This window comes from Lissotriton vulgaris, chromosome 8, assembly GCF_964263255.1.
Source record: "Lissotriton vulgaris chromosome 8, aLisVul1.2, whole genome shotgun sequence".
Lineage (NCBI taxonomy): Eukaryota > Metazoa > Chordata > Amphibia > Caudata > Salamandridae > Lissotriton > Lissotriton vulgaris.
This window is the reverse complement of record NC_141696.1, coordinates 663,935,538-663,949,924: the sequence shown is the minus strand read 5'-3', so window position 1 is coordinate 663,949,924 and position 14,387 is coordinate 663,935,538. Positions and strand designations below refer to the sequence as shown.

The window sequence follows — 14,387 nt, the reverse complement described above, 5'->3', positions numbered from 1 at the left end:
AAGATTCTGTCTCTTTTCTTCAGTTGAGAAATCTTCAGGTTTCAAATAAATCCAATTTTTCTACTAGGTTTATTTTTAGCTTCCTTCTATTTTAAATAAAAATGCGGCATCTCAGGTTAAAATCATGTAGTTGTTGCACATTGTGATCTTTCATTTCATCATTATCCCCAATGAAAGTCCCATAGATTTCAATACATAAATTAAACCGACGTCAACTGAAGCCGATTAGTTTCAGAAACATAAAACCACAATCAAAAATGTCTGCACATGCTGAGCTAAAAGCTTTACATGAGCAGATATCCACATGTCCTATAATTGAGTCGTCACAACAAAATAAAAGAGCATACTTCACATGAATAATCAATAAGAGGTACCATGTCTTTTAAGCATGAGTGGACCATTGCTTTACATATCCCATCTTTCAGTGGGGAGATATCGTAACTCGCTCCTGCCCCTGCTTTTACGCATGCTGCACTTAACTTCTAGAGGGAAGCACTACAACCTGCTCCTGCCTCGGCTTCTGAGCATGCTGCACTTTATCTCCAGAGGGAAGCAACGAAGCACGCCCAACTTTTCCTTTGAAAACTGCAACTACCAGAGCGCGTTGCGGCAGGAGCCGCATCCGTCACAGAACTTGCGCCAGGCGGCGCATAAAGCAAGCTTTGCCCAACGCTGCGTGGGACGTGCCCGGGCAAAGCCCAGGCCAAGGGTGGGCCTGTCTAAGCCCACCTGTGTTATACACAGTAAATTCTGGAACATTTTGGTGGATTTAAAGGTTGACCCACTTCTGGTTCAGTTCTTGCTGCAATTGTATAGTGGGGCGACTGCTAAGGTTTGCTACGGAACCAAAGAGGAATGCACTGCAGCGTCTTGGTGCCATTCTTCTTTACTCTTTACACAATCACCTTGGAGCAAGTGCTGGTGGAAAAGGTGAGGGACCCACCGTATAGTAACAAACGCCCGATATTCTCCCTTCTCCACGCAGACGATGCAGTGCTGATGGCCCGTACTCAGTTGGGCTTACAAAATTCCCTCGCCTCTTACACTACTTTTATGGACGACTTGGGTTTAAAACTGAATGCCAAAAGAACATATGTTATGGCTTGTGGTAAAGGAAGACAAAAATGCAGGAGTTTACCACTTGGGGGAAGCGGGGTCGAATCCACTAACAAGTGGATACCGACCGAAACAAGAAGAATGGTGACACAGGCCCTCGTCAGCAGCAGACTGGACAACGGCAACGTACTCAGGAATCCCAGCAAAACACCTACGTCGACTACAACGCATCCAAAACGCCTCCGCCGGACTGATCGTCAACGTCCCCCGCCGCGGCCACATCACCCCCTACCTGAGAGACCTACACTGGCTCCCCGTCGACAAGAGGATCACCTTCAAGCTCCTCACCCATGCACACAAAGCACTCCACAACGCCTGACCAGCCTACCTGAACAGCAGACTCAGCTTCTACACCCCCACCCGCCAGCTCCGCTCTGCCAGCCTCGCCCTCGCCACTGTCCCCCGCATCCAACGAACGTCCTCCGGTGGCAAATCCCCCTCCTACCTCGCTGCCAAAACCTGGAACACCCTCCTTACCCACATACGGGAGACCCGAGACATACTCACCTTCAGAAGACTCCTCAAGACCTGGCTCTTCGAGCAGTAGCAGCACCCCCCTCCCCTCAGCGCCTTAAGACCCTCACCGGTATGTAGCGCGCTCTAAAAGTACTATGATTGATTGATTGATTCACATATTTAGGTCTTTTATTTGACCGTACTGGTTCTTAGAGTAAGGCCATGAAAAATAGGAGCCTTCTTTTTATGAAATCAACTGCTGCTATAGTCAATTTTGCTAAAAAGATGGGGAAGAAAGCCTCCGGAGATACTCCTTAAGATTTATCAGGCAAAAGCATTGACACTTTTGGGGCGGGTGTGTGGGGCTTTTATGATTCATCTCCCATTCAGGATGTTGAAAAAGCTTTTTTAAGGTTTATTTTAGCTGTACCAGCTAGTACTCTTGTTTTTAATTGCCATAGCCCAATCAGTGTTACTCTGGCACAGAATAAGGACTTCCAGTAGCATAGCTTTGAAACAAGAAATAATTAAGGACTCAATTAAGCTAGACCAGGCTACCAAGATCACTTGGCTGAAGTACATTAAAAAACTTGTGTACGACCTTGGGCATCCAGATTATTATAACTGTCCAGAGGCAATGAACTCCATCTCTAGGAAGGAGCTTAAAACAATATGTATGAGCCACTAAGAGTGAATTAGATTTGCTCTGGAAATAAATGAGCCAACAGTAGTACAGCATCAATTGATTTTAACAACATATGATATACAACCATATCCTTTATGTAGTTTAAGCGGATATGACAGATATGTTTTTACTTGCTTCAGATTTGGAATCCTCCATCGATTAATTAGTTACCCAGAAATGAATAACTGGTCCAGAGATTTATGTTGTTGTCCTTGCGATGATTTGTCACCACAATCAAAAATACATGCGGTTCTTTTCTGTAAATGTTATATAAGGGAGAGATCAAGATGGACTTTGCCTCTTTTAAGGTGGGGGGGTGAAGGCAATGTCGATCAGCTTTTTTGCATCTGCATCTTTTAGAGAGTGGTTGCTGTATTGGGGTTGTGGTTTGTTTTTAAAAAAAGCATACTTAGAGTGAGGAAAAGTATTAACGTTGAACCCCCTTAGAAATCTCAAATCAATTAAAAATGTGAGGAAATGCTTTGCTTGTGATATATAAATTACACTATGACCACTTTTTTCTTTTATCTGTAGGACTAAATATATACTGATATATTTAAAAGTAAACAAACGTACATAAATAATTACATTTCAACGTCCAGAGCTCTCTTCTAAAATCAGAGCAGATGAATCCCAAAGTAAAATACAAATTATGCACTTTAGCATCTTCATTGACATAAAAAACACATATATATCTCCAGATATACTAAGCCTTTCTGCTGACGCAATGTGGCTCAAAGTGGCATATTTACTTTCCAGTGAAAAATGGCATTTTGTGCTGCAAAGGCACCACTTTTTCAGCACACAAAGAGCTTTGCATTAATTTGCGCCAAAGGAAATCTTCTGGGGTGTTATTTTTGCAAGTCAGGGCAAACACCCAAAAGGTCCTGACACAAAGCTTGATCTACTGAGATAGCCAGACCATGCTTTGTGTCAAAAAAGCCTCCTTGATACAGGCATGTTTTATTTCTCTAAAAACCCACACTTTTCCTATTCTGAAGTGAACAGCACACTGTGTGGGATCATTTGGAAATGTGGCTAGGCATAGGAATGTGCATTGTAGGACTAAGCCTCCAATACAAATCCTATGGTATTCAGAACACACTCACCTCTGCAATATTGTGCGAGGTTGTGCGTTACACAAGGTAGTCTAATTACAGACAGGAGCAGCAGGCCAATCTTAATAGTCAAGCCTCGGCACTGTTTTACCACTTGCACAACGGAGCATAGCATGTTTAGTTGCCTTGCTGCACTGAGTGAAAAATTAGTAAACAGGTCCCACGGCAATTTCGTTTATAAAACATGTTCTTGTGCCCAAATCTTACCATGCAATTGTCCAATTGGTTCTGCACCACTTCCTGTTCCACGCTCTTTATCTCCAATATAGGCAGCTCCAATGTCACTTCATCCAAAATTCGTTTGCAGTCCTGTAAACGTTGCTCAAAGTTTGCTGGCTTGTGGAACAAACGGAACTTCAAAGAAATTTCTCTTGGAGTTTTTTCTATAAAAAAAAATAAAATCCCATGAAATACAGCACAGATATAAAAAAAAAATAGAACCTGCATATATATATATATATATATATATATATATATAGTCAGGTCTCACAATACAAATGGTAATTGCAGATGCCTCCAACTGTATACAGTGTATATGATGTATAAACACTATGGCAAGTGCAATATGGCACTCAAAGTCCTATGTTGATGCCTATGTAGAAACCGGAAATGTATGTTTGTAAACCGGTGTTGGTGGGCAGAACGGTGTGTGATCAAGCCCCTTGAGGGTGAAACGCGTCACGTCAAGTTTATGAAATCAATAAACCCCTTTTGAATGATCCTTGCATTGTGGTTATCTTTGCAATGGTTCTGAGAACGCAATTGAAACTCTGTTATTTAATGATATTGAATCACCAGCGTTCTCCACCGGCATCGCTCCACCCTTCGACGGGCTACGATCTCTGTGAGGAGTGTTTTCATATATATATATATATATGTATGTATATATATATATATATATATATATATATATATATATATATATATATATATATATATATATGTTTCCACACACCTCCGTAATTTTTCCCAGAGGTCAAAGAAGGACGGCACTCCAAGTCGGTGTTTAACCAAAGTGGTTTATTGGCAGACCCCCCTGCCCCCTTGACATACGCGTTTCACCAATTTGGCTTCCTCAGTGTCAGCCATACATTGTGCACACTGCCATTAAATCCCCTACCACTTCCCCAAACATAGAAAGCGGACTAGTGCTCGCCTGGATGTTTTGCGGCGGCCATATTCAAACGTGCAAATTCACATCTCGTTTGTAGCATAGTTTACAGTTTCAACAGGGGGATAAATGGCATTTGGAAAAAGTGCTAGTGCAAAAGTTCATTCAAAAAGAAAATATTAAAAACAAGGGTTGAGTGACAAGGCATATTGTCAAAAAACGTCTGTTGTACATATACATTTTCTGCATCCACCTTATATAATGCATTTTCATTTTGACAATTTCCACGAGTGAAAATTGGAGTTATTTATACATAATTCATATATATACATATATTATTCTGCCCTGAATGGGCTCGGTGGACAATTGATATGTTTGCCTTGTTAGCCAACACGCGTTATGGAGCCCTGTATGGGCAAGGATCCATATTAATCTAATTTCCTATTACCAGTTTCTTTGCTGCCAACTGGAAAGTTACCTATCTCAGTTTACAGTGTTTACTCATTCTTTTTGCAGTGTGGGTGTTTCTTCCTGAACCAGCTTGGGAGTAAACGCCAACTATTCTAAATGTACCCAGAGTTCCTCATCATTATTGAGCCCTTTTGGCTGCATACTCTGAAGGTCAATGATGTACCTGGACTCCATTGCTCTCAGTGGCCTTATCCTGTCCCCACCTCGCTCCCTTCTATCTAGCTGATCTATTAGGTAGAAGGACAATAGGTCCCTATTGCTTCCATGGTGGGTCTCGAAATGACGTGCCACCGGGTAGTTCTTATCCTTATTTGCGATGGCACGCATATGTTCCAGGATGCGTTTCTTGGCTTGGTTGATGGTACTTCCAATGTATCTTTTGGCACATGGGCATACCAGGCAATAAACTACAAATTCTGAATTGCAGTTCAGAAATTTCTTTATTTCTCTCATTGGCCTTGGGTCGTTGGTCCTCCCTTCATATTTGGTTCTTTTTTTGCTGTATTTGCATGCCTTGCAATGCATGCATGGGAAGAAACCGTTGATGGGTTTATTTCTCATACTTTTGGGGGGGTCTGTATAGTGGCTTTTTACAAGATGGTCACTAAGGGATTGGCAACGTCTATAAGTGATAGACGGCCTTTCTGGTATCACTCTCTTCAGCACTGGGTCTGTACCTAGGATGTGCCAGTTCTTGTTAAATATCTGCACCAGTTCATTAGATCTCATGTTGTAACTGGTGATCATCCAAATTGTGCAATCATCTATTTTATTTTTTGTGACAGTTTGTATGAGGTCTTTCCTGTCAATAAGGTCTACTCGCCTAGTTGCTTCGCTGAGCAGTGACCTGGAGTACCCTCTCTCTCTAAATCTGGTTACCGCTCCTTCTTGTGCCTGCATGAAATCGCTAGAATCTGAGCAATTTCTTTTTATGCGCAGTAGTTCTCCGAAGGGAATGTTTTTAACCATGCTTCTCGGATGGTGGCTAGCCGCGTGTAACACGGTGTTGCCAGCCGTAGGCTTGCGGTAAAGCTTAGTATGTAGGGAATTCTCCTTGACAAAGACCTCAAGGTCGAGATAGTGTATAGATGTTTTACTCATTGTGCTGGTAAATCTGAGGTTCAACTCATTGTCGTTTAGCCCCGCCACGTACTCCTCAGCCGAGGAGACGTCGCCCCGCCAGACGACAAACAAGTCGTCGATGTATCTCGACCAGATCATGATGTTATCAAGCCACTTTTCATTAGGGCCCCCCCAAGCCACGTGCTTCTCCCACCAGCCCACGAATAGGTTCGCGTAGCTGGGGGCGAAGCACGTGCCCATCGCAGTCCCTCTTAGTTGATGGTACATATTACCTGCAAATAAGAACATGTTATTACGGAGGCAGAATTCAGTCATTCTCACTATCATTTTTTTATGCTGATGGTATTGCATACTTTTCTTGCCCAGGAACCATTTAACGGCAGAGATACCATTGTGGTGTTCAATACAGGTGTATAAACTTGTAGCATCAAGGGTGATGAGAAGCATGTCATCCTCCCACCCGATGCCCTCAATCTGCCTTATAAAGTCCTGGGTGTCTCTAACATAGGAAGGTAAATCTTTTACAAATGGAGACAAATATCCATCTATGAACCTCGATGTGTTCTCGAGTAAACTCCCTATGGAAGAGACAATTGGCCTGCCTGGGGGATTTCGGATATCCTTGTGCACCTTAGGAAGGTGGTAGAATGTTGGAATGATAGGGTGCTCACAAAGCAAGTAATCATATTCGTGTTTATTGAGCATCCCCTCATCTTTCCAACCCCAAAGTAGTTTGTGATATTCGGTGACACAGTTCACGAAATCCCTTCTGTCCATGATTTTGTAGCAATCAGTGTCATTCAGTTGCCTCAACGCCTCTTGTTTATAATGTTCTTTGCTGAAGATGACAATATTTTCCCCTTTTGTCGGAGGACTTTATTTCGATGGTATTGTCCTCCTTGAGAGACTTTATTGCTTCCCATTCCGATCTTGAAATATTGGAAGTTTTCTTGGTAAGTTCCGAGTTCTTATTTGTCATCTTTTCCATGTCCTGGAGGATAGCGTCATTAAAGACATCTATAGCATCATGTGTTACATGAGGTAAAAATCTGGATTTGCGTTTGCAATGGCTTGGGTCTCTAGTTTGTGTGATCTCCTCCCTTCTTAGAACCTCCGCCGAACCTGGTATGTCTGCTGAGTCCGCGAGTTCATGTGCCACTATAAGGGCTGGGAGATCATTGGCTACAAGGCATACTTCGGATGATGTTATTTCCTCCGTGGTATCTGATTCCTCTGAGAGTTTTTTGGTAGCAAAGATTTTCTGTAATTTTAGTTTGCGGACAAACTTGAAAATATCAATCCTAGTTTGAACTGGGTCAAACTTAGCAGTGGGACAGAATGTAAGTCCTTTTTTGAGGACACTCTCCTCATGTGTTGTGAGTGTCCTCTCTGAGAGGTTGATGATAGTATGTTCCTCTTCTACTGCCATCGCCCTCTCCTTCTTCTGCTGTGAGTCACCATTGGTGGTGCTGCTTGTGCGTCCTCTCCTGCCGCGCCTTGTTTTCCTTTTCCTTTTTTGGGTGGTGCTTTTTGTGATGCTTGTGATGGCGGTCGATATCTTGTCTCCTGCATCACTTGGTATTCGTCCAAAAAAGGGGCAGGGACTGTATCCTCATTTACATTAGTCTTCTTCTTCTGTCTGTTACTCTTGGCAGACTCATCCTCCGATTGGGATGCCTCAGATTCCGATGTTACTGCCCCTGAGCGTGTTGGTCCTCCTTGGGCGAGTCTTTTCCTTGTGGCATCAAATTATTTTGCGAAGGTTAGGATTCTGCCGGTTAGGTAGTCCTGCTCGTCTCTCAAAAATTTGGTTTGTTTTCTCTTTTTGATGCCATTTTCGTAGTCTTTTAATCTTTTTTGCATATATATATTACCTACTGGCGATAGCCAGTAGGTATATATAGTTAGGATTTTTTCTCTATGGAACTTTTGAAAATTCTATGCCTAATAACTTTGGCGTTTGTGTACGGAATTGGCTGAAATTTTCAGGAAAATGGCACATTTTGTTTCTGAGCAGCTCCTGTAAATTTTGGGGGGGGTTTGTTAAGGGGGGCCGAGATAAAGGGGGGTCCCAAAACGTGTTTTCCCCATGTTAATTTCCATAGGGCGGTCAACCTCACTTTTAGCCTGAACGGCTGAATGGATTTCCACCAAACTTGGCAAAATTGTAGGGACTGGTAGCCCGATGTGCCTTTGCTATGTCTCAAGATATGTGCTCCAGTGAATTTTGAGTAATTTAGTTTCAAATAAATATATATATCTATGGCCGCGCCCCGGTACGCGCACCAGGGCGCTAAACAGCGCGCTACGTGAGTTCGTGCGTGAAAACCTGATTGGCTCTCGGGTGTCTGTAAACATTACAAACAGTCCGGAGCGGCCGCCATCTTGTGTCTCCGTAGGATCGAGACACAAGAGGTGGCAAAAACAAAGGGGGAAATGACCATAAGGGCGCAGAGTAGACCACTCCTGACCCACTAGGTTTAATGTGGGGGCTTTAAAAGGGAAATGTATATATTTTTTTATTTGCGCGGGGGAGCGCCCAGTATGCGCACCGCGGAGCGTACCGGGAAGCGTTCCATGGGAAAAAAGAATGATAGAGTTCTTAAAAAATGTAGCCTTTTTTTATAATTTGGAAGTAGTTCTAAAAAGAACAGTTTTTTTCTTCTTTTTGTTGTTCTATATTTTTTTAATATTTTTTGAACATTTTGTACTTTTTTGGGCTTTTATGAACTATTTTATATTTTTTTTGTTATTTTTATGGGGAGAAACAAAAAATAGGGAATTGAAAATGGCTCAACTGGAGCAAAAAAAAATCTGGAAAAAATGTGGGTTTTTTGGGGCAATTGTGGTTGTCACCAGCAAGGAGGATGAGCTTTATGCTCTGTTCACCATAGGAGATGGTCTTACCCCCAAAAATACATGTAATTCAGAATTCCCCAAACTGTGGTTGTATGCAAGGGGTCGTCTCCCTTGTCTCTGGTCCCGATGGAGTGGGTTGCTTTCTTTTGGAGGTGGTGGTTGTAGATTGAGGAGGGTTACTGGCCAGTTCTCTCACCTCTGCAGCAGAATAGTTGTTTGGATGCTTGTGCTGCATGTGCCTAATCATGGCATTATTAGCAAAAGAATATTTTTTGTGAGGGTTCCCCCTTGAAAGTTCCATTCCACAGATTAGGCAAGTCACCTTGGGCGCATTGACTTTTTTCTTGCCCTCTGGGATTGAAAAAAACTCCCATATGACGTGCTGCCTTGGCTTGTATGGGGTATTGTCTTCTGGCAGCCACCTTCTCCCTTCTTCCTCCTCCTCCTCCTCCTCCTCCTCTTCTTGACAACCAATGTAATGTTGTGGTGGTCCTCTTGATGGTGGTGGTGGTGCAGATGCTCCAGCTGCTGCTGCTACTGTAGCCATTTTAAAGTACAACATTTTTCTCAAAGATGTTCAAACAGGTCTTCCTCAGCGAAAGGACAAAGTCAGAATAAGGTAAAAAGGTGGGGTCTTTCATCATTTGGAAAAAAAACTGTCCTGAATGAAGGAAAAGTGTTATTTTCAGGTCACATGACCCGGGCTTTCCTCATTTAGAAGCCAAAACTGTTCTGCACCAATGAAAAGTGTTATTTTTAGGTCACATGGCCCGACGCGCTTACGCACCGCGCCCCCGGGCGCGCCGCGTAAGCGCGTTAGATGATTACGTTGCGCGATCGTTTTCGCTCGAGTATTTCCGGGTGCGCTTACGCCGTGCGTATCACGCAGACGCGGCTACGCGATACGTCATGATGTTTTCGTTCGCGGCAATAGCGCTAACGGGACACTCACCGGTGCGCGATCCGGGGCGCTCCGAAAAATTGCGCTTTCCAGTGCGCACACCGGGGCACGCCCCGGGAGCGCATCAGGGCATAAAAAAAATATATATATATTATATAAATATACAATATAGGATTCATTATAAAAAATATTACATTTCATAGGTTTGAGGCCCTATATATAGTTAGGAATTAGCATTTAAAAAACCTATGAAATTCACTGAAAAAACCATAGGTTTCACACCAGTTTTAGTTAGGAATTAGCATTTAAAAAACCTATTGAATTCACTGAAAAAGCCATAGGTTTCATACCAGTTATAGTTAGCAGGAAGATTTACTCGCATAAAACCATTGAAATTCCCACGTTATAGTTAGTTGGACTCACTATAACTTGCACGTGCAATGCACTGCTGATGACGTCACATATTACATCACTCATGACATGGTCAGTGACATCACTCATGACATCACTGATGACACCATCCTTGTGACAGAGTGACAGACCTCCTTTCACTGTAATGAAACACATATTGAAAAATATAAATCCATTTTTTTTTAAACTGAGATACCCATACCAGTTACAACAACCAATTCAATAATTCCACCATCTATATACACATCCACTCATTCACCAACAGTTCTATATAGTCACTCATACATATACTCACTCATCATATGTAGTGATTCACCTATACATCCTGTTACACACCGACAGTCATCCAAAAATTTACTCTCATACATACTCACACATGCAAGTAAACTATTGAGCATACATTTATTTGCATATACAGCTATACACACACTACCACCTTAATTCTAAGGAAACTTACACATACTCTCTTAAACAATCACTTATAGAAACACATAATTATTTAAACAGGAACTCTTTCAATATCTCACTCTCACATATACTCACTTATATACATCAATACTCACATATACTAGATTAAAACATATGTAGTTACTGATAAAGACACTAGTGAGACAGTCATTCACTCACTAACACACACATATACACACTCATCCACCTATACAGTCCTGCACATATGCTGTCTTCAAAACACATACAAAGAGAGAGTTAGTCATTCATGCATCTATGTGATAAGTAATACCCCCACGAAACCATACAAACACTCATACTGATACTAAAAAATCTAATAACCCATATACCTACACATGTACCTACTCACCAACCCATGCAGCCACTTAGACACAAAGTGAAACACTAATACATATATATAATTATTTAAACATTACTCACTAATATATGTATTCACTAAGAAACACTTAATAAGCCAGTTAACTAATCAATTTTTATTAAAAAAAACATCCATTTAGACACTTATTTAAACATTTATTCTTCCATCAACTTTTACATATATATATATAAAACAAATTTATTTTTCAAAAAGACACACATTTACTGGATGGTGTCATCAGTGATGTCATGAGTGATGTCACTGCCCATGTCATGAGTGATGTAATATGTGACGTCATCAGCAGTGCATTGCACGCGCAAGTTATAGTGAGTCCAACTAACTATAACGTGGGAATTTCAATGGTTTTATGCGAGTAAAACTTCCTGCTAACTATAACTGGTGTGAAACCTATGGTTTTTTCAGTGAATATAGAGATAGATAGATAGATAGATAGATAGATAGATAGATAGATAGATAGATAGATAGATAGATAGATAGATAGATAGATAGAAAGATAGATATCCACTATATATTCCACAGTCTGCTTTAGGAACTCCTCGTATTGGCAGGACAACATGGTAGTCACTGGGCTCAATTCAATGGGAGGGGATGTACTTTAGGATAAGTAATTCCATAATTTAGAATGTTATACCTTGGTTTAACATTGTTTATGCTTTTCTCAAAACATATTTTGTGGACATTGTACACGATCTGCTTTAACCAGTACTTTAACGCCGTAACCGCGGTGGTTTTTCCGCCGCAGTGCGGTCGTTCTAAAGGGCAGCACTAGGGGGGTTTTGCTGCCGTCGGCCGTTGGCCGACAGCAGCACGAAATGGGTTAAAGCGTATCTGAAACTCGGTAATCCCACGCATGCCTTTAAAATGGAGTTTATTCTTTTTGCTTTGAAGTTTTTCATTTAATCTCATGCTATTTTACCTGGGCTGCGTCAATTTGGGAAAGCACCCTCTTGGTAGAGTCTTTATCCTGGTTTCTTTTCTTCATTTCTTCCAAACTTATTTCATGACTCATCAAGTCAGACTGGATTTTCTGTATGGAAATAAAATTATAGCAAATGTATAATAAATGAATCACAACACATAAATTAGAGAAGAGAGCGGAACAATGAATTATTATGTCTAGATGTTTATGATGCCAGTACTGTTTCTCTGAAGCCCTCGGTTATTTTGTCAATAGATATTTGTTCTAGTTGTTTAGGGACTGCACTTAAACTAGGTGATGAATTAAGAGATGTTAATATTCTGGATATCAATAAAGTGCTGTAACTCTATATTGTGAAATTTGAAAAAAAGTGATTTCTTCCAAAATTATTCTCTTCATTCAGCAACTTTCTAACATTTGCATTTCCAGTTTGGTTGGCTGGCCAAAGACTAAGATGTGTCTAGGATTGTGTATAAGACACTTCTGAAGGATTGCTTAAATGCAAAGGATTCCACTAGGGCACTGTTAAGTAGCCGGCAAGCGTTTTATTTCTCGTCTTCTTGTGCCTCTTGTTGCTTGAGGTACCAGCGAAATGCCATAAACAATCGGAAGAAAATTCTATTTATTTGTTAAACTGAAAATATATGAAGAGCCTTCCTAGAATAGAATCAGCACTCTGTATGAGGAACCCAGCTCTCATTAGTCTATAGGTTCCTTGTTATTGGGGTAGCAATTTAAAACAGAGCAGTGTTTTATTCGAGATTGTCTTCATTCGAGATTGTCGTCATTCATTCTACCGAACTGTCATACATTTTTCCATCAAAGATTTATAAGGCTTCTGCCATCAACATTCAAATTCACTGATGCTGAGATTCTGGGCCTGAAGTTTAGAGTTTGGTGAAGAGGGAACTCTTTTTTAAATATTTTTTTATTAAACAACTCCAATAATTACATATAGAATAATAGAGATAGACAACAGTATCAAATATTTAAAAAAATCTTCATGGTTAATAAAACTAGCGAGAATACACAATTCACTTCATTATCATCACATTCCGAGGTGTCTAAAATGTACATATTATGGTGGGAAACAGTTCATCTTTATACATTTTTTACATCCCTACTCCAGGCCGCAATTGGAGACTAGATGTTATTACCACGTATTCTAGAATGTCTCCCTCTAGCAGCGTAGATGGCTTTTTCTTGATTACAGACCCCCAGAAAACGAGCTAGCCACATTTGAAAGATTGGGGAGTCGGTGTCCTTCCAGCAGGCTGCAAGTATTATTCTATAAACCGCTGTACCCACAAAAAAACATGATTCCTCCTCCGTGCTAAGCCCAAGAGTGCTATTGTATCCAAGAATAAAAAGAGTACGCGATTCCGCCACCTTATGCCCAAACACTTCCTCCCAAAATTCTGATAACATCTTTTTGAGTGATGTTAATTTAACACATTCATAAAACATATTTGTTAGGGTGGCTGGGTCCGCTCCACACCTGGGGCACTCATCATTTATCCTTTTACCCCATGCATATAGCTTAGCCAGGGTATTTTTACTCTCCGAAATAAAAGCTAAAGAATACCTTGATGGGATAATGTAGGTCTAGCAAGTACTGACATATGTATAGTTTGAATAAAGTGAAGAGGTCATCAATAGGGACCATATAGGGAACTGTGCAGTTAGGTATTGGTGTATATAAGTATGAGTAGCTCGACTTCTTTTGTATATATATGGAGGTGAGAGATTAGATTGAGCTCTGGTCATGTGGTGAATATCCATCACAAAACAGACTCTGATGGAGTCTGTATGCCTCACAATGGGTGTTGGGAGGGAGGGGGGCAGAGTTGGGGGTGGTGGTGGGAAAGCAGGGGGTAAAAGCAATTAAAAAAAACAACTCCAATATTAATACTAATGTGGTCACCAAGGTAACTAAATGGATTATATGGTTAAAAGATACACAAAGATACACAAAAAGGATCCAGGTGTCTGGAAAACTTGTTAAAATACGGGGTTTTCAGGTCCTCTAAAAATTAGCGAGTAAGCTGTAATGGGAGGATAACAATATGTTCTTGGAATGTGGCAAGACTTAATGATAGGGGTAAGAGGGCTTGATTAGTTGAAATAATTAATCAAAATTCTTTCGATATAATTTGTCTTCAAGAGACTCACCTGCCTGGGATAAAAGGGATCTGCTAAAAGTTTGGGGCTACAATCTGCTTGCCTGTACCACACAAACATCGAATACCCATGGGGTTGCTATTTTAGCTCAAATTCTCTTAGGGCAAGCTATACGTAAGGCAGTAGACACCCATGGGTGATGGGCTATTATAGAATTGGCATTGGGTATTACTATCTTCTCAGTTTACGGTTGAAACCAGGATGACCCACAAATATTTGAAGACTTAGA

General features: G+C 41.0%; 1 protein-coding gene across 2 annotated transcripts in view; it reads right to left on the bottom strand.

Moving 5' to 3' along the window:
* DMD (dystrophin) overlaps positions 1-14,387 on the bottom strand; it is a 4,652,165-nt gene that overhangs the window by 4,333,813 nt on the left and 303,965 nt on the right. Inside the window, exons 8-9 of one of the 2 annotated variants that reach the window (XM_086934537.1) lie at positions 11,975-12,085; positions 3,583-3,758 (exon numbers count right to left, since the gene is read on the bottom strand). In XM_086934537.1, the coding sequence (XP_086790663.1) occupies positions 3,583-3,585 (3 nt within the window). In that variant the 5' untranslated portion in view covers positions 3,586-3,758; positions 11,975-12,085. Of the gene's footprint in view, positions 1-3,582; positions 3,759-11,974; positions 12,086-14,387 lie in introns of those variants that run through there. The other variant, XM_086934536.1, reaches the window with a different exon arrangement.